General features: G+C 30.2%; 1 protein-coding gene across 1 annotated transcript; it reads left to right on the top strand.

Moving 5' to 3' along the window:
• Positions 1-258: 258 nt before the first annotated feature.
• Positions 259-19,197, top strand: LOC143205265 (lipase 3). Its single transcript, XM_076418451.1, has 7 exons — positions 259-564; positions 3,182-3,362; positions 3,720-3,834; positions 15,027-15,276; positions 16,694-16,846; positions 16,904-17,128; positions 18,847-19,197. The coding sequence occupies exons 1-7, from the start codon at positions 403-405 to the stop codon at positions 19,060-19,062; spliced, it is 1,302 nt and encodes a 433-aa protein (XP_076274566.1). The 5' UTR covers positions 259-402; the 3' UTR covers positions 19,063-19,197.
• The last annotated feature ends 1,919 nt before the right edge of the window (positions 19,198-21,116 follow it).

Raw genomic sequence — 21,116 nt, 5'->3', positions numbered from 1 at the left:
AATTGTTGTCTAGTAAAGCACTTAGCAACAAAAATACGTAATTTATAGCAACTTGTATATCTTATAGTGGATATTTCATCATTTTACTATATGCAGCACCATAAAACTCGTTCAATATTTTTCAAAAATCCCATATTCTACTAATCGTGCTTTCTCCTTCTAGCCCGCACGGCCAGACCTAGGCGAAGCTAACGCCCCATCTTGCAAGAGGTACCGGCCGAGACCGAAGAAAGTAAAATCTGCATTATAAATGTACTTGCAATTGGTTTAGTGAAATTGTAAATATTGTAAAATACACTACACTTATTCTTGTGCCATAACCGTTATAGGCTTTTTCGATATAGATATCGAGTAGATCAACGTTTTTAACAGGAAGATTCTCACGTTAATTTTAAGGGAATAATGTTGTTGAGAGTAAGGATTGTCTCGTTGATATACTCAGTATTATTGTGGAAAGTCACATCGCCGAAAAAGCCCAATAATGTCTGTCCTACGATCAGAGATTATTTCACCATGCAGAACAATAGCAAATGCTGGTATGACTTTGCAGCGGAGTCTACAGTGGTAAGCAATCAAGGTTTTACTTAACATTATTAATCTTTTAATCTATAGTATGTCATAGTTTTTGAAAAGTGCGATTTTAATTGATAGCGATATATGACAATAGATTGGTTAGATAACGAAGTGTTTATTATTTATTATAATTTAATTAATATATTTTATTTCAATACTAGAATTACTGGTACGGTCAGTGTTAGAATTAATTTTGAGTAGTTCGTACGTATTCCTTATAAAATTAATTATAATCAATTAATTCAATTTACTGAAAGATTGTTGATTAGTCTATAATAGCTTTGAATGAATTATGTCGTATATTATTTTAATTTAAGGGCTTCATTATTTTTATACCAGGTGTGTCGGTAATTTCTTTCCGGTGAAAATATTCGCATTCAATTAAAAGCAATTTATGGATATTATTTTCTTTAGGAATATTTTCTCTCTTCGGCTGAACTGTTTGTCGCGTCATTTTTAAACTTCTTCCAAATCGGCTAAGTGTTACTCTGCGAGGGCGAGTCCTATCGATGCGAAGAGGTAGCAGGCGGATGGAGCCAGGTCTGGAGAGTACGGCGGGAGTTATAAAATATCCTATTCAAGTCATTTAAATACTTCTTTGACTGGGTTTGCTATATGAGACGACGCATTGTCATATAGAAAAATTACCTTATCGTATCTCTGAGTGTATTGTGGACGTTCTCGGTTCGGCAGTCCTGGTAACAGTTTTTCAGATTTTAATAGCTTTTGAACAACACTATTTTTGAATTATCTTATTGTCTATCTTTCAATTCATTTTAGCAACTTTGTTTCTATACTTTGGATATTGAAATCTTGAAATCACTTGCAAATTGGTAATTGCTCCTATAAAATTGTTCTGATAATTGTTTTTGAGTTAATTTCAGTGAAATGAAATGATATATGTATCAAATCATAAAATTTCACAGTTAAGGCTAGTAAAATCTGTTACAAATATATTAATGTTACAACATTAGGGTTATGTTCTCATTGCAATTCTCAAGTATTGCTTGGTAATATCCTCCATTATTATAGCAATATCTGTTAGTTGACTAATTTGGTTAATTTGATTATTTAACAGTTGGTTAATTTTTGTAAAATGCAAATGTTACTCTGTCACATAATCAGAATCAATCAGATCAAGTAACCATCGAAAAAAAAGTGAAAAAAATACATACTTTTTAAACATTTTTCTATATTTTGCAATAAGGGTGCGAGTGTATTAATGTTACAAAATTGCTCCATTGCATTTTTCATTCTACAGCGATTTTCTTGTTCCAAATTTCTATAATTAACTCACCGTTTATAGTTTCAAAAATATGTTGGGCTAATAACAACTACAGTATTTCTATAACAGATTTTACGTTGTTTATGTTTAGAAAAGGTGTATTTTTAAAGATGTAGTATAGTTAACAATTATCTTGTATTTTTACATATTTTATGCTTCCAAATGTTGTTATAATAGTTATTCTTTGATCTGATCCTTGTCAATATATTTCACCTTGTTTTCTAATTGATATACATTATTAAACTGAATATTCCTTCGTTCTCTTTGCTATTAGAATTAGAATATTATTTAACTGATTTATTTTTTTTTCGGATAATACATTGTTTAAAATCGAGCTTCCTTTGAACTTCCTTTCTTGAACTACCTTCCAAGGGCTCCTAGGACTTTTTCTCTATTTTTTATCGAATGATTTGTTTTTTTTAATAGACCCCAGCTTCTTTATCTTCACGTGAGCCAAACATCTATTTGATCACAGCCTTTGGACTTATTTTTCGATTTGTTATATATAATATATATATATATATATATATATATATATATATATATATATATTGATATTATAAATTAAATTATAATATTTGATATTATTAATTAATCAATAAAATTAATAGACAGTATTATTACTTACAGAAAACGGTGGTTATATCACGAAATTTAATTTATCACTTCTTTATAATCGGAATTTATAGTTCTAGTTAACTGGAATTATGATTCACGATATTGCGTAATTTAAATTTTGTTTAAAATGCTTTTGCAAGTTTGCAGTAGTAGTTTTACTGCTTTAACTTTTATATAATTAAGTTGTAGAACTAACATTATATAATTATTAGGGCATTTCAGTTGTTGCACATTCTGTCTGAGGTTTATATTTATGTATATAAAAGAATCAATTCCTTAACAGACTTTTAATATACAGAACATTACGTGTGATGAATATTCAGTCATGTAATAAGAGCGAGTATTTCCTACTTGTTTAACGCTCATTAAAGCTAATGATATTCATTTGTTTCTTTTCCTAAACGAACTAACGAATCCGTTATATTAATTATGATATTTTTTATCGAAATAACACGGCAATTCATTATATATCCCGCGTATATCACCCAGTTTTTGTTCTAATATTACGACCAATTACCAGAACTCATTACAAAGGAATTTCCATAAATCATTGACACGTAAATTGATTTAAATCGCTTAAAATGTATGATTTAACAAAAATCAAACAATGCAGTATATAATTAATTAATTTCATTAATTACCAATATTAATAATTACAGTAATTTAGTTTGATTATCCCTCAACGTGTCTCGTTTGATATTTCAGCCAGAAATCATTGAAAAAACCGGATATCCGTTGATAAAATATAAGGTGCAGACTGAAGATGGATACCATTTGACGGTATTCCGAATACCGGCGTTCGACCAGCATAAACCACCGATTTTTATGCTACATGGAGTTCAGAGCACGTCCGGCATCTTCGTGGGATTAGGGAAACGATCTATAGGTAAAAAATTTTAGAAAAAGTATTGTTATGTAACGTTTTTTTTGACCTGAATATTTATATTGTGAATTAATAAATATTCATAAGTGGTAATGAGGTATATTTAAATTAATTATGTGGGAAACATGAAAAATTAGCATTCTTTCGATAATGTCTTGTGATAATAGCTATTACAGTATTGTTATAAAAGTTTTTGCAGCTCCTCCGCCATTATTTTTTTTGTAATTAATGTATCTGCAAAAACAAATGTTAGTGTTCTCACTTTATTGGCTGATATTTTATTTCATCTAAATAGGATATTGCTATATATTCTATGTCAATAAATCGATAGAAAATCACCTTTCACCTGTTTTATTGCAGCTTTCCAGCTATCTGACGCCGGTTATGACGTCTGGTTGGGAAACTACAGAGGAACCGAATACTCAGAAGGCCATGAAACGTTAAATGTAACCGACAAAGCCTTTTGGGATCACAGGTACTGTGTTTATTGTTGCCACTGCTTTGTATCTAAGATATAAACTAACCAATCATATTTTTAAATATATTTAACAATAAGCAGACTGTTCTGTTAATGAATGTTGTCTTCTTGACGTTCTGTCGAAGGATATTTTACATGATATTTTACCTTTAAAGCGATTTATTTCTATTAAAATATATTATACTTAAATTAATTTAAATTCACTAAGTTCATTGAGTACATTTCGAACCAATTATATCGGAAAATATTTAGTCAAATATTGTTGTACATGTTTATTAGGGACTATACAGGGAATTGTCAAAATAATTCACCTGTTTTGCATACGTTTGATATCCGGACAGTATCGTGTCTCTTTTTAACTAGAATAAAATGATAATGAAAATATTGTCTGATTCTAAAACGAATTTGCAAATTGCGACAGGCAATACATTAAACATCTTGATGACGTATGTACAAAGAAACCTTGGATGTACTATAATATGTTATTTTTGAGCTTGAAAAGTTTTCATTGTTGGGCAGTGAAAGTCTAAAGTCCAAAATCTTGACAAACATTAATTTCGGCATTGTTTTCTGTATTTTTCCCCTCGCAACATGCAATTATATATCGGGTACGACTTCATATTCGATACCTGAAAGATTGATAATTACAACTGGGTATATAAATATATATTCAGGTCGATATATTGAATCGCGATGCATAATCTCGCCGTTACGACATCGTTGTGATTTCCACTGCCGCTAAATTACGGTTTGTTGCAAAATATCGAGTCGCCCGACACATGTCATCTATTATTAAATAGATCGCCCAATACTGAGCTATGTGTAATAATATCATAATGAGAAATCTATGTAATTACGCGGCTGAAAAAGATTGTGTCTGACAAGAACAGCGCTCTCTGTAATTCACCGATTATTTTCTGGGAGTTTTTTCAGTGTTTTTTTGTTAATAATAGAAACGCTATAAAGATATTGGCAAATTAAAACCAGACATACTTTTTACTTAATGCTCACTATATTATTTACGTCTTTAGCTGAACAGGTATTATTTATAATATTTTAATAACCACCTCTCATATAAGTTACCCACAATAACACATTTGTTAAGTAATGGGACGTGCAGACAAAACTTTTTATTTACTTGAAAATTATTTTATTTTAACGGGGACTTGTTAGAGTCACTGTGCAAACAATACTACTGTTCCAATGCTTAATTCTGAATACTTTACTGAACCAGGATAGTACCAGCCGCGTACTAATTTCACTCCTGAAGGAGCAAACACAGATATGCCCTAGTTGGTGCTCCATTAGGAGATATGGCGTTATATTCAAATTATTTGTTAGTGAAGACTTGACTTTTGTCTGCCAGTTTTCCTTCGATTGTCTTCATAGTGCCACTGTTTTTAGCCAAATATCCTAAATTTTTGTCCGCATTTGTCACGATAAAGGAATTAAGCTACTGTGATGTACAATTGGTGGTAATGGTAATGTAAGAAGTGATAATTATCTATCTAAATTGCAGATATAAAAATAGAACAGGAACAACAAACGCCAGAATTAGAAAACCATTAATTTCTACTTTACTATAAGTACCAATTTTATTAGTATTTTTGTTATTTTTTATTATTTAATTAATATATTGTTACTAGTCGTTTCCGTCTAACCTAAAATTTTTCTTTATAATGACTTAAATCTAGGTATATAACCAGGAGGACCTATCGGCCCTATCTCAGTCTCTGGTGAAATAATGTTTATACATGTCACTGCTGTATTTTTTATTAAATACACAGCAGTACACAACACTACGCAAGATCAGATGGTTTGATTTTTTTGAGTCTGTGTCCTGTTATTGTGGTATCCAATAATTGCAATATTTTAATATTCATATGAGAATGGAGTCTTTCCTCATGCCCCCTTGCAATTCTCTTGATTTCTTGACTGACTGTGGGTATCTGAAGGTATCGATGTAGGTAATCACTCCTATAGTATTTGGGTGCACCAACAATACCTCTCAGGAACTGAAAAATATATATTTGATTTATGTTACTCTTTGTAGAACATCCCCATAATTGATGTTCATATAGGTTTTAGTATTTGTTTATATAACAGCGATTTATTATGTACTGTTAATTGTGATTTTCTTCCAATTAGCCGGTACGTTTTCCTATATTTCAATTCCAGTTCTGTTCTTTTCATCTTTATATGTTCCTTCCAGCGAAGATTCATTCCAAGATATTTAGCGTTGTTGCTATATGGAAGAACTGCACATGTACAGATTTACTTTCATTAATTCTTATTTTCCAAGCTTGTGTCCAATTATTTATATTGTTACTCGCCTGTTGCAATTTTCATTAGGGTTCTTCTCTATTGTCTCCGACAGCTATAATCTCAGTATTATCAGCATATGTAGCCATCCTGATATTTTCATTTGTGGTATATCACAAGTGTAGAGTAGATAAAGCATTGGTCCTAGTACACTTCCTTGTGGTACACCTGCTTTGGCTTCTTTTATCGTAGAGTAAGCTTCTTCTTGTTTGACTCTAAACATTCTGGTTGTAATGTATGATTTTAATAGTTCGGTGTGTAGTTTTGGTAGCATTTTCTGTAGTTTATAAACAAGGAATTCTTGCCAAACCTTATCGAAGGCTTGTGCTACATCTAAAAATATAGCTGAGCATACGTTTTTACTTTCGTAGGCTTTTTCAATAACTTCTGTTATTCTGTGAAGCTGGTCAATTGTTGAGTGCTTGTTAATAAACTCAAACTGGTTTGTTGGTATTAGGTTTTTTACCTCTATGATTGGTTTTATTTTTTTCAACAGAAGTTTTTCAAAAACCTTAGATATTTCTTGCAGCAGTGATATAGGTCTATAGGCTCTTATTTCGTTTGGTGACTTCCCAGGTTTTGGGATCATTATAATTTCCGTCGTATTAGTTTCGTTTGGTTTCAAAGTTTTTTCTAGATATTCAGCAAGTGCTTCTACCTTTTGGTGATTATCACGTGCCCAATTCCCACATAAGTCTTTTATAGGTGAACTGTGTAGACATGAGCCTTTTAAATATTTTGTGGCTTTCCAGAGTGAGTAATTAGTTTCTTTATCATCTGTTAAATTTCTCAGATAGTCATTTATGGTTTTGTTTTTAATTTCCGGTATTTACCTTTTCAGTTTTTGGGCTATATTGTTTAAACTATTTTTATTTCATTAGTAAAAATGAAATATTAAGCCAAACTAAAATGAAGGATTACAAACCAATTTGCAGATCAAATTTTCATCAAAATTCAGTTGCGAGACGTGGTTGTTATCAAAGAGAACTAAAATTAATGTACAAGTAGCAGAAATCAAATCAGTAGTTAACAAAAATGGAGAGTATGAGAATATTTTAGTATTGATTCAGTAGATGAGTACATAGAAAAGAGGCAACTAAGTTGATGGGTTTACCTACTGTGCATGGATGATATAGGACAGGCAAAGAAAATATGAGAAGCATCGGAAGAAAGAAGAAAAGTCAGAGGGCGACCTAAGCGAACTCAAGATGAATGTATTACGGTCAAGTGTTTCAGTGGTCTTTTGATGGCCTTATATCATGAACTGCGTTGCTTATGCCTACACTTCATGGAGTAGCGATATTTTTCAAAGTATATGGATGTATTATAATTCTAATTATTTTGGCTAGTGAACTTTGAGTACCTTCAGTCCATTTTTATTGACCTCTTAAATTGCGATACTAAGCTATGCCAAAAAGTGCGTTGCTATTGGACAAATAACATAACTTGTTTTTTTAATAAATGAGTATCATATTATCTAGGATAGCTCCTTGGTTTCTACTCAGTTTCAAAATAAATGACTTTTTATATAATAAATTAGAAAACATCGATGTTAACTAAACCCTAATACACACTATTATGATACACTTATTAATACACACTAACATATATTCATTACACAATATCAGACCGTGTTATTCTCCTTAACCTGCGTTGTGATTCATTGGATTACCGAATAGAAATAAATTATACTCTAAATTGAACTGACGCTATCAATCATAACAGACAATGATCTCACGAATACAGTTGATGAGTTATTGTCTTCTACTTTTATTTAACTGGTACTTTCTGCTTAGAAATCTTACTAACAAGAACACCAATTATATTTGTTGTAACTAGTTAAAACAGCTATTCATACTGAATACTCAAAACTATAATATATATCTTAAAAAGTCGTTGTTCGATCTACCTCTATACATTTCGCAGAAATTATGTCGAATATAAAATCTGCTTGCTTATATATAATTTTCATCAGGTATTTTCAGTGTCACTAAGTAATTTTCCAAGTTTTGCCAAGTATTAGTAGGGAAATATGGGTATTTGGATCAGTTATGTTTTATTGATTTATTGATAGCTGGTTTCATCGCATTTTGATTTCGTCTAATTCAGTGCAACGTCTTTTGGTTCAGTTATTTATTTGACAAACTGATGTATGTAACAGCAGCTATCTTTTGGAATATATTTCGAATAACAAGATTGTTTCTAGTTGCTGAGCTAGAAATGTGGGTTTCGCTGAATAAAAATGCAAGAAAAATCCCTCAACTAAGCATTTCTAAACTGAAATGGTTAATTATTAAGAGATAAGTATAAGAGAGCATTGACAACTGATAAATTGTCTAATGTTACAAATCTCAATGGTGTCGATAGAAAATTGCAATGCAGAAAATGCTGGAATTCAATATTTAGAACTAGTAGTATAGGGAAAAACGGTTGTCAATTGCGGTTGAAGTGTGGAAGAGTGTAAATATTACAACCAATTGGTTTATTTTATGTATCCTTATTTATAGCTCTAAGACTTCAACACACTGATAGTTGATTGAAATTGACTGAGTTGCAACATGATAAACATTTTGTCATTATTTTACTATTATATTATTATAATACAGTGTTTTCAGTCCATTTTTCATTGATAGATTACAAGACTTTACAGATATTTTTATCCAGCTTGAAGAGCAAAGGATCAGCGATGATGAATATATTTCTAGTGGTAATTTAGTCAATTCATATGGCGTCTAACCATTTTTATTTCTTTTGGATATCTGTTAAATAAATAAAACGCAATTTTTTCATCGCTAAATTCATCATCTCGTAGCTCATTCGCAGTACTTAGTATTATCATGATCCGTAACAAATATCTAATAAACTTCAGTAGCAGACTTTTTCCAAGATCGAGCTTTCACAGCTGGTTTAAAACATCACTCGAATGTGATCATTGTATACGTCATCATAATTATCTCCTATACCAAAAAATGTGGTTAACAAGAAGCTATTTCTGTTCCTACAATAACAATAATCATTGCCGATATTTGCAGGAATTAAATTAATATTTTGAGAAACCAAACTGGAATTTCATTTATGCTAATTGCTGTACTTATCTGGGTTATTAAATAAACGTATTACCGAGCTAACCACGTTAAAATGATCAAGATGATATAGGTATGAAAAAAAGATCCTTTCACTATTTTGTAATTCTATAATAAGCGGTCCTGCTGTGCACAAGACAAGATGGAAAAAAGAGGAAAACGAACTGTACGCTCTGGTTTCTGCTTTTCGCTGTTAACGATTGACCAGCTCGAAATGTATGTTACTAAAAAAAAAACAATCTACACAATCTACATGAGTTCGAAGACTGGCCATTGAAACTACTATACACTGAACATAATTATTTGAAATACATATTATGGTAAAATAATAATTTGGTCTATGTTTGTGTATTTTTTAAAAATATATTTTAAAGTCTCCTTTTACCAACTAGGAGTTTATCTCTACTGGACCTACTGTTTAACGTGGGCCCCGAACAACGATCCTCGGCATTAGGCCCGTCTGAACTGATTTAACAGTTAAAACATATCTATCTCCAGCAGGTAAATATGGGCTTTTGTAAACACATAACTTACGTTTACGTAAATTTACTGAATCAATTGTTAATCATTTAGAATTGTTGCATGTTGACCAATTGTATTTTTTAAATATAAACTCATCAGGAATATTTTATTATTTTCAAAGTTGTTTTACTACGTTCTTTCCACTCCAGGTTACGTCTAATATAACTAATTTTTCAGATATCAGAAAGCTTTTGTGCAGTATGTAGGACACTGTATAACAAATTATTAAGTGCTTGTATATATTCTGATCATTTATTCGTTTTATAAAGGCTACCATTGTGAAAAATTGGGACAATATATATCAGTCAATATGTTTTCCAACATTTTGTATAATAACATCTAATATCAAAGATAAATGTCAAGAGTGTTTTTTTTATTTTTAGAATGTTTACAATATCACTAAAATGTTGAATCTAAATATTTTCCACCGATTTATTAAGTGTTGTTTTAATGAAATATCCAGTACCAATAGTAGCAAATAAATAATTATGTAAATAAAGCGAACGAAGTGTAAATATTTGCAGTGTGACAGACAGCCGGTCAATATCAACATTCCTAGCCTCTTGCACGTCACTTTAACATAAAATATTGCGTTTATTATCGAGTTGACGGTACTAGAATCAATTGTAAACTTTCTAATACCGTTTATAATTAATAATGACAGTCATTAAACAGGCACAATTGATAATAAAATCCATCATTTAAGGTCCATTGCGTGTTTTGTCAGAAGGAAAGAGGTCTAAGGAAGTATTTATGTTAGAATACAAAATAAGTTTACATTCCTAACGTGACATTCTACCTAAAATTGCTGACAGTTGTCTTGCTTTATAATAAAGTTTCTTCGTTCAATATCTTTTCAATTAACGTATTAAGTTGTTCGTTGTTCATTCTGCACTCCAATAAAGTGTTGTCGTATACGTATCACATTTTGGCTGGTATTATTTTTACTGATAATACTCAGCTGTAAATAATTTTTTTAAATCGTTAGCTACCACAATACAGCAACATAGTTTTTTTTATACATCATGGAATAATTAATATGTTGAGTTAAACGTGGAGTTCCTTAATATATCATCAATTACGATGTACCATTTTGCATAGATGGTTCATCTTTAAACAAAACTTCAAACGTCCTTTTCTCAAGACCACATTTTTCGAGAAGTTTGACCTGATAGCTCTAGTTCTATTGAACTGATTTACTAGAAATTTTCTATGAGCCTTATACATTCTTCTTCATATATATTTCATCATAGATTAAAGTGGACAGGTGCGAATATTTCTTCTAATGAGTTGATTATGTTATATACAAATAATTTCACACATGCCCAAATATGTTTGACAGATGCTCTGAATACACAGTGTTGTTCGAATGGGTGATGTGTGGATGTATAATAGCAATGTATAGTATTAATTGTTTCCATTTATTTTTCAAACACAGTATTTTAATTGACAAGAGATGCTAGGACAGTTTGATGATGTTAAATATATCGGAGTTTATAGTGAAGAAGTTTATGGTATATATATATATATATATATATATATATATATATATATAGTTATATATATATGTATATATATATGTATATATATATATATATATATATATATATATATATAGTTATATATATGTATATATATGTATATATATATATATATATATATATATATATATATATATATATATATATATATATATATATATATAGTTATATATATATATATATAGTTATATATAGTTATATATATATATATATATATATATATATATAGTTATATATATATATACATATATATATATATATATATATATATATATACATATATATATATATATATATATATACATATATATATATATATATATATATATATATATATATATATATATCTTTTTATAAGCAAGAATATAATTGCCAGTGCCTGAAATCTAAGAGCAACGACTAGAGAACATGTGGTTTCAGCAAGATGGGGTCGCAGCACACACACCTCGATTAATAATTCAATTATTGAATGAAGTTTTTCCACCAAGAGTAATTTCGCGAAGTGGCGATTTAGCATGACCAACCAGATCTTCGGATTTAACAGCACCAGACTTTTTCTTATGGGGTTTTTGAAATCAAAAGTTTACGTGGATAAGCCCCAAGCGACTAAACGACTTAAAAACAATATTCGTCACAAAATTGAAGAAAATCAAATTGCAGGATGTCGTGAAAAATTCCTTAAAATGAGCCGAAAGCTACATAGCAAAACGCGGACGAAAAAAAATGTATAGACCAAATAAACCCTTTATGAAAACCAAACGTACTTATCTTTGGTAATAAAATGGTAGCGACACTTTTGCCGCACGTTGTATTAAACCATACTCAGAATCTTTTTAAAAAAATAAAATGGTGTCGTTCTTTGTTTTCGTTCCTTAACAACATCTTTTTTTCCATATACCTTTATATACTTTTCATCAAATAAGCTTATTTACTTAATAATTTATGCTGGTTATTGAACTAGTTTTTGATTGGAAATAACTAATTATTTCTATTATATGTCGCAGTGTTCCTGTAGAAAAAACTGCAAAATAATATAGTAAGGTCCCACGCAAGGTCTAGACAAGGAATTGTTAATAACTAGAAAGTAGTTACGACGCTCTGAACGGAGAAAATACCAATATCGATTTATTGTGCTCTTATTTTTCTTCTGGCTATTAGGAAAAGAGAAAGTGCCACTATTTCTGGTATATTTTACACATATTTAAAGGTGTTTCTTACATTTCCTTGAATTTTGTGAGTTTTGCTATTATTATTCCCAGTTTTAACGGGTTTATAACAACTACCAGCACAGTATGAACCATTCTCCTTTCCCTATGGTTAAAAATATCTATTATAAATCAAGTTTTGCTATAATATAGCTTCCGTTCTGATATGCAGCCAGCATAACTTATGTAAGTTGTATAGAAAAAAAGGCAGGTGATTGAAAAAGTGCAAAAATTATAATAAACAAATCATAATGATAGCAATCATAAAGTATACATTCTATATTGCCTCAAGAGACAATTTATTGTTTTAGTAAACGGATTTTGAACAACAATGACTTTCATTCTTTTTAAAATAGTTTCAGTCCACATGTTAGGTAACACAATTATTTCTGACATTGTTTATAGTTCTTTGAATATTTTACTATTAGTTCTGAGTTGCAGGCATATAAATTAATTTTAAGTCATTTTCAACATATTGTGTAGTATTAAATCGCATCTGGTACATTTGTAAGCAACATCATTGTTGGAGGCTTAATTTTTCAGTATGTGTAATTTTGTCCAGGTGTGAACAAAACATTTCCTGACTCTGAATGAATACTCTTTAGTATATATATATATATATATATATATATATATATATATAGATATATATATATATATATATATATATATATATATATATATATACTAAATATAAAATTTAAATAACTTATAAAATATATTTTTCCATTCGTGATATCACACGAAGATATACTTATTTTTCCAACGGTAGTATAAGCGAGACGAAGATGTATCTATTACTTAGCGTATTAACTTTAAGAAAGAAAGGAAAAGAGATACTTACTGAATACTATTACCTTACAATATTATATTTGAATTTTGTGTGGTTCTGTAAAAGGAATGGAATAATAACCCCACAAATATTTTATCGCATTTTATTAATATGTTAAATGCTATTTTGAAAGAACATACTTTAATAAATATAGATAATGCAATAGAACTTAAACAAAACCTGAAAACTAAAAATGTACAATAACCATAAATACTAAATAAAATTTAGACCTATACCAAATCATAGAAAAAAAACTAATCCATGACTGAACTAAAAATGATCAAAAATATAGTATACATGTTCAGCTTTACACCCAGGATGACAATTCCTCTATTGTTAATAATTTGGTCAGATTAAAAAAAAAACAATAAGTGGCAGTACCAAATAGTGCTTAATTTTTAAAGTTGTTGCGGTACTTGGTATAAATATTTCCTTCTTTCTAGCTAGTTTCCTTATCAAAATGTCTTCAGATGTAATATATTCTTCGTCAGTATTTGTGCCTTGAATTTAGAGTTGTAGTACTGTATTTGTATTTTTTGAAGTTAGAATGGAAGATATCTCTTTTGTGATAATTTCTTGTATTGTCTCGGCATAATTTGTAATACCAAATACTGATGTTTTGAGCAGTAGTAGAGGAATATCTTTCAAGGTATTCTCAAACCATAGAATGTTTCGCTGAATGCATCATTTTACTGAAAAAATATAAAATAATAAAAATAGATTGTAAAAAATATTTGGCTGTCTTACCTGCTGACGATTGAGTTGGTCTTATCAATAAATGACACCATTATTATTACCACGATTATTATAATTTATTTTAAATATTTTAAAGTCTTCATTTTACCAACGGGGGTTTATCTGGGCTGGGCCTACTGTTTAACGTGGGCTTTGACTCGCAAGTGACAAACTTGTAAATCATCTCAGAAAACATCCGGTCTCACTCGGCCTAGTTACTGGAGTGACTGGAATCATTTTGCCTAGTACAACACACATATTAAACAAACATAAACATACATTTACGACCATGGCCTAGCAGGATTCGATACCGAAATATCGCAAAATTAGGTAGACCATCCTGTTGCATTTACCACTGTGCCAATCAAGAAGGTATTTCCATTATTAACATGTTTAGTAGAAATATTTGAAACAAATTATTTACATTATTTGCAAAATTTAATGGATGAGGCTTTAAAAAAATACAGAAAAATGGTAATAGCTATCTTAAAAAAGGGTTTTATTCTGATATTGTAGCTACATTTTTTCATAACCGCTGATGCCTAGTGAATTTTTCATATCTGCTTTTCTTATATACTTTAAAGTCTCCTTTTACCAACTATGGGTTCATCTAGACTAGGCCTGAAGTTTAACGTGGGCTTCGAACCACGGTCCTCGGCATTAAGCCTACCGACTGGTGAGTGACTAACTTTAGAAATCATCCCAGAAGGCATCCGGTCTTACCCAGCCTGGGTACTGGCGTGACTGGGATCATTTTCCTTGTCAGATTTTACACTCTTGCCTAGAACAACACACATTTTAAACAATCACAAACATAAATTTACGACCATGCCCCAGCAGGATTCGAACACGCGGCTATCGCAACAGTAGGAGGACCGTCCCATCGCCTTTACCACTGCGCCATCAAGCCGGCAAATTCATATTTTTTCATGTCGGATTTTCTTTTCAGCGTGGATGAAATTGCCTTATACGATGTACCAGCCATGCTACAACTGATACAGCAACATACAGACAACCACCAGAAAGCCATATACATCGGTCACTCTCTAGCCTCCACAGCCGCCATGATGTTTGCTTCAGAGCGACCGAAAACCGCCAAAAGTCTAGTATCTCTATTTATTTTCGTTGGACCTGCATATAAAATGACGCACATGCGAAGTCCGTACCGAATGTTCTTCCCTCTCTTCTATCCTGCATTGGTACGTATATTTTCTATACCAGGAGTGTCCAACATATTTTATTCTGAATGCCAGTATATCTAAAAGTTTTCTTAAATAAAGACGAAAAATAATACTAAGCAATATCATCAATTTAACACTCTTTACTTGCTATTAAAAATGGAGTAATGTATATTTTGCTTTTAAATAATTTATATTAAATTGATATTTTATTAATTATAATGGAACTGAATTGAACTAATAACTCACCGAAAATGGTAGACGAAATCAATATGTATCAAGATTCATTTGGGCTTCTAAAATTCTCATAGTCTTTCGTTGAATTTAATTTTAATTATTTTTATACTCATAGTGAAATAATTTGAACAATCAATTAATTTCATTTTTATTGCATCGTTATCAATATTTTTCAAATGAAGTCATATCATAATATATAAAGTACTTGAGTGTATTTTGGTCATTTGATATAGGACGTACGTATAACATGTACAGTTTTGAAGTTTGATGTTAATAAAATAAAATAACATAAGTGTCAAATTATAACATTGCGTTTTTAGGATTAGGGACTTCAGTTAAAAAAACCGCTAATAACTTTCCGGCACATCTGGTATAATTTTAAACAATCGTTAAACAACCTAAAATTTAAAATTATTGAGTTCTTCATCGTATACAAGTGCTTATCGTGTAATGCCCAATATTTTATTTTCAATATGCATTAAATTTATTACTTGATTTGACGAAATCTGCAATTAAAGTTCACCAAACACTATTAGAAACCTACTGCTTCTGTTAGTGAATGTTACTGAATATATATCGACTTTGATTTAACATATATAAGGTGTTGAAGCCGAATAAACGGCGCATTATGAGAGTTGTAATAATAATAGCAGAGTGAATAATAACAGTTTTGAAAGAGACGCAGTTGCAGCTGAAATAGGAAGTTCTACCGCAGACAGCGTACTCACCAGACACAGGCCTTCTGATATCTATTTGTTCAGATCGATGCAGCTTAGCATGGTGGGCACACGGATTCCAACCAACATTCTTCGACTTCTTCGGGCACGGTTATTAGAAATATGAGAAAAAATTGCAGAAATGATGAAACATATTTTGTTTAATATAAGTTTTAGCGATTTTTCCGAATCGCCTTTTTATTACAGTTCAGATGAATACAAGATACCTTAGCAAGCAAACCGTTTCGAAATCCTAAATAATAGCGGAAATGGATCTATGATTAGATCATTGCCAACCAACATTCTTCGACTTCTTTGGAGACGGTTACCATAAATATGTGAAAAATTTGCAGAAAATCATAAAATATATTTTGTTAATTAAGATATATATATATGTTAATTAAGATAATAGGTACAATTCATTATAAAATCCTCATTGCTCATACATCCTACACACATTAAACGAATGCAAATTATTTTTTCAGGACATAACGGCGAATCTGAATCTAGTTCAGGTATTTTCAAGGGGATACTCGCGACGATTGTCAAGGCCTACTTGTCTGGCGTCGCCAGTTTTGATGATGGGCTGCTCGACATTGGTCAATATGTTCGTCGGACCTTTCACCGACATCGCTCCTGTAGGATGCCGTTGGAATCCGTTTAACACTGATCATTAACTGTTGCTGATTTTATAGGAAACTATACCCGTGTATTTCAATCAGTTACCAGGAGGCACGTCTCTGAAAACACTAACGTTCCTGCGAGAGTCGACGCGAGGGAATTTCCGGAAGTTCGATTACGGGGAGGGGAAGAACTCCTTCGTCTACGGTTCCAGGACGCCACCGGAGTACGATATCAAGAAAATCGAGGTTCCCATTTTTATTATTTACGCCAGAAGTGATTGGGCTACAACAAAGCAGGTAATTATAATATATAAACTGAATCATCCCGGTTCTATTTGATTTACATTTAACGCAATCAAAATGTAGTAAAGTTCTTAAAACAAAGCGCAAGCTGGTAATTTATATTGTCCCCTTTAAAATAAATCTACTGGGATAAAATGCATTTACTTCATATAATCGTCTTTTTTCGGTGCTTTATTTGAGTTTATTAAATAAGCAGAAACATTTTTTGATGCATAATTACACATTTGAAAATCCATGTCTTCTTATGCGATGCATAACCATGAAATAATAATTCTTTTTAACGATTTTGTCCAGTGGAAGGAAATCATAATGAATAATGAATATCTGGGCGTAGAGTTATAGCATATTTGTCACCAGATTCTTGACATTTAAGTCATGCCTCACTAAAGCATTTATTGAGAGAATTTGGTACAATATGTGTTAATCAAAATATTTTGAATATGGCGGTACCGTTTCGAAAGAACGATGCACGATGTGGTTTGTAATTTTCGGACTTTTCTAGAGTTCCAGACAAGCCATACCGTATCGATATGAACAAGCAGTAATCAGAAGGTACTATGGCAATAAATAGTCTATATAAGTATCTAAGTATCTAATAAATAAATAGTATTTCCCATAACTAAAAATTATCGAGTTTTACAGTTGGGCTATGTTAAGGGTTTTTGTATGTATAAAATACTCCAATTTTTCACTCTATACATGCAAGCAATGAAAATAGTTAATGTAATATTTCCATATTTTTCTTAAAATATCATATATCTACAAATACTTTTGTTTTTCACTATATATTACTGGATTGAGCTAATTTTAATATCAATTATTATTAGAAATAAATATGGCTGGTACAAAATGATAGCAAGCAGTTAATGTACATTTTACCTCCCAAGTCTCTAATTTATCGTATATTAATGGTATATAGAATATTCTAAACTATACGCTTCGTTATTAGGTGTAAAAATATGATTTCGTATTAATTTATTACATTTAGAAACACATGGGCAAGAGTTACTTTTTACTTTTTATTGATAAGTTATTTTTTAATCAAAAGGGCTACTGGATTTGCTAGATATAAAATATTTAAATTGCTGCCAACAACGTGTCAATTGCTGGATATATTATTCTGAAGATTTTGGTGTAAACAGGATGGTATATGAGTATATTACTAAAATATGCTACATGAATAAATACCATATAAATATTTATTTCGAACAAAATCACTCAAACTTTATACCATTTTTCATAGCATATATAGAAGATCAGATACAATAACCTAAAATTATTGAACATAAAAAATATTGTACTGAATTATAATATTGAGCAGGTTCCTCATCACTGTAATAAAATGATCAATACCTCAAGTAATTCTGTGAATTTATTGATAATGGGAAAATGTTATGAGTGTGACAGAAGTAAAATAATGCTTGAATAGACTTCATAATTTGATTTGTTGTAAGTGGCCGACAGCCAATGTTGTTTCTTTTCTATATATTCTTCTACAGGTTTTATATTGAGCTCTCTTCTTAGTGCTTCTCATCCTGTTCATTCTTGTTACTCTTCTCATGCTCTGTTTTATGTTGTATTGAACGTTATATATAATGTTTGATCAAATATACTTAATTTAAACATTTATATATACGCAAAGGGACAACATATTTGTATACTAAGTAATTTATTTATTTAAAATACTATATAATAATATTGATATCTTGTAGGACGCTATTGTATTATACAAGGAACTACCGGAGTCCATAAGAGCAGGAATATATGGCGTTGAGAAATTCAATTTCAACCATAACGATTACTTCTTCGGAAAGAACTCGGACGAATTGATCACCAAGCCCATTATGAAAGTGATTGATAATTTTATTAGTAAAAATAAGGAAGAAAATGCAGATCATGGTGAGAACGTACAGAAAAATAAAATTTAAGATTATCTGTTTTGTTTGGAGTGTTTATATCAATTCCATTTTTGTTCGCTTTTTGATGTACATATATTTTTCTACAATGCAATGGATAAAATATCGTAATTTTATAAAATAATTAATAAAACTTTTGTAAAAATATATTGTGTATTTCAATATTCCTCCTTTATTCCAGCTAGTGTTAATCTGGACTACATTTACCCTTATAAATAGCGTGGGATTCAAACCACGGTCCTAGGTATTAAGGTAGTACCAACTGCGTTTTATATCGTTTGTTAAAGATTTTGTTACCTTTTAAAATGTTGTTTGTAAAGTGTCATCGACTACCAAACTTAATTATTTTGAAGGGGTTCATTTACTTGAAACAAATGTATGTAATCCGAGATAAACTTTTCAACAAGGATGTTAAAAAAGACGTTAATACAATATAAAATAGTACAATTGGTAGACCAACAATATGAGCTTAATATTATAGACAAGAGATTCATCATGCTGGTTTTATTGTATTGTTAATAGAAGCTGCCTCTTTAGCTCCTCAATTTTACCATAATACTACAGTAGTAATTTCGATATATAACATACATTTTAATTTTCAGTTGCTGTTGTTTAAAGTATTGCTTTTTGGTATGTTTTCTCCATTCTTACGTTTAACATACTATTTATCAGTTTTAATTATCCGTTCCAAAATTTTCATTATATCATTGTAAAAATAATTATAACGTGCCTCAATACATTTTCGTGTTGAACAACTAAGTAAAATATTAACAAACAGACATTTTCAACTGTGCTACTCTTCTTTTAATATGAGGGAACAAAAAATAAGAACTTTAAAATATCTTATTTATAATATAAATATATATATATATATATATATATATATATATATATATATATACTTATATACTTATATTTTAGCTTTTTGATATTTTACAATATTTGTATTTATATAAAATTTTATTTTAATAAATTGTATTGAAAAATTACGTTTGTATTTTATTTCAAATTTAATGAGTCGATAGAAAGTGATGGCAAAGGTTAATCACATGATGCGTATGAAACCCTCGACCAATGAAGTGCTTTCCTAATTTTATTTACAGGTGTCTGTAATGGTAATTTAAACTAACCAATGAAATGCACCGACATGACGTTCTCAGCGCCTTTTTTCTGAGAATACGGAAAATATTTCTGAAATAATTTTTATTAACTTAATACCCTATATGTTACTCTATGGTTACAACTTCATATATGGAAGTCCGCATTTTATGCCTCTTTATTGATTGTTTAAAATGTGTAAAAATAAATTCGTTTTTAATAGTTATGAAATAATTTTAATTTACCTTAAATAATATTATATTTTAATTGCAATAAATATATTATTATATTTGTTATGAATTATGATATCAAAAACTGTTATTTACGCTACAATTAATATGATTTTTCCCTTTTGTTTGACTCCAATTGGTTCTTTCACTTTTAAACGGTTAAATTACACTTTTCATGTTACGAACGATTACGCAACGATTTTAGTTGGTACCGCACGTGTACTTGGATCTTAACGGCGCTGGTATTACTTTTCATGTGTCCGTGACCGTTCACTTTGGATATTTTTCATCGGGAGCTTAATTATCGCACTTAATCAATTTCCCTTACATCGGACATGTTTTACGGTTGATAGTGAACAGAACGATCGCCATAAGTCACTAATTAATTACAAATTGCTTATTTTGAATGTATTAGTGTTACCGCACCAAATAAATAATTATCAGAACCGTATTGTAATTTATTTTAAAGTTATTTTCCGAATTTTTAATAGTTTCCTTATAACTAATTTAACCGTGCATTCAATAGTAAATGAGCTCAGATAAATTTGAAACAATTATACTCGAACAGTTTAACAACATTGTGAATTTATGTTAATGAATATTCCATTTTAGCAATCCCGAACTCCCTATTAGCTCTTTGACCTTTTGTATATTAGTTATTAATTGCAGTTGCCTTAAGATGTTAAAAACCTCAAGAAACACTACTGTTGCAACATATACTGACGATATAGCGCTTTT

The sequence above is a fragment of the Rhynchophorus ferrugineus genome, unplaced genomic scaffold (assembly GCF_030347505.1).
Source record: "Rhynchophorus ferrugineus isolate W39M unplaced genomic scaffold, kcgeb_rfMv2 rfM11, whole genome shotgun sequence".
Classification (NCBI taxonomy): domain Eukaryota; kingdom Metazoa; phylum Arthropoda; class Insecta; order Coleoptera; family Curculionidae; genus Rhynchophorus; species Rhynchophorus ferrugineus.
This window is presented reverse-complemented; position numbering and strand designations above follow the sequence as displayed.

Coding starts and splice junctions, on each gene's coding strand:
- LOC143205265 (XM_076418451.1), top strand. CDS start 403: ATGTTGTTGAGAGTAAGGATTGTCTCGTTGATATACTCAGTATTATTG. Junction 3,363..3,719: donor ATTAGGGAAACGATCTATAG/GTAAAAAATTTT, acceptor GTTTTATTGCAG/CTTTCCAGCTATCTGACGCC. Junction 17,129..18,846: donor ATTGGGCTACAACAAAGCAG/GTAATTATAATA, acceptor GATATCTTGTAG/GACGCTATTGTATTATACAA.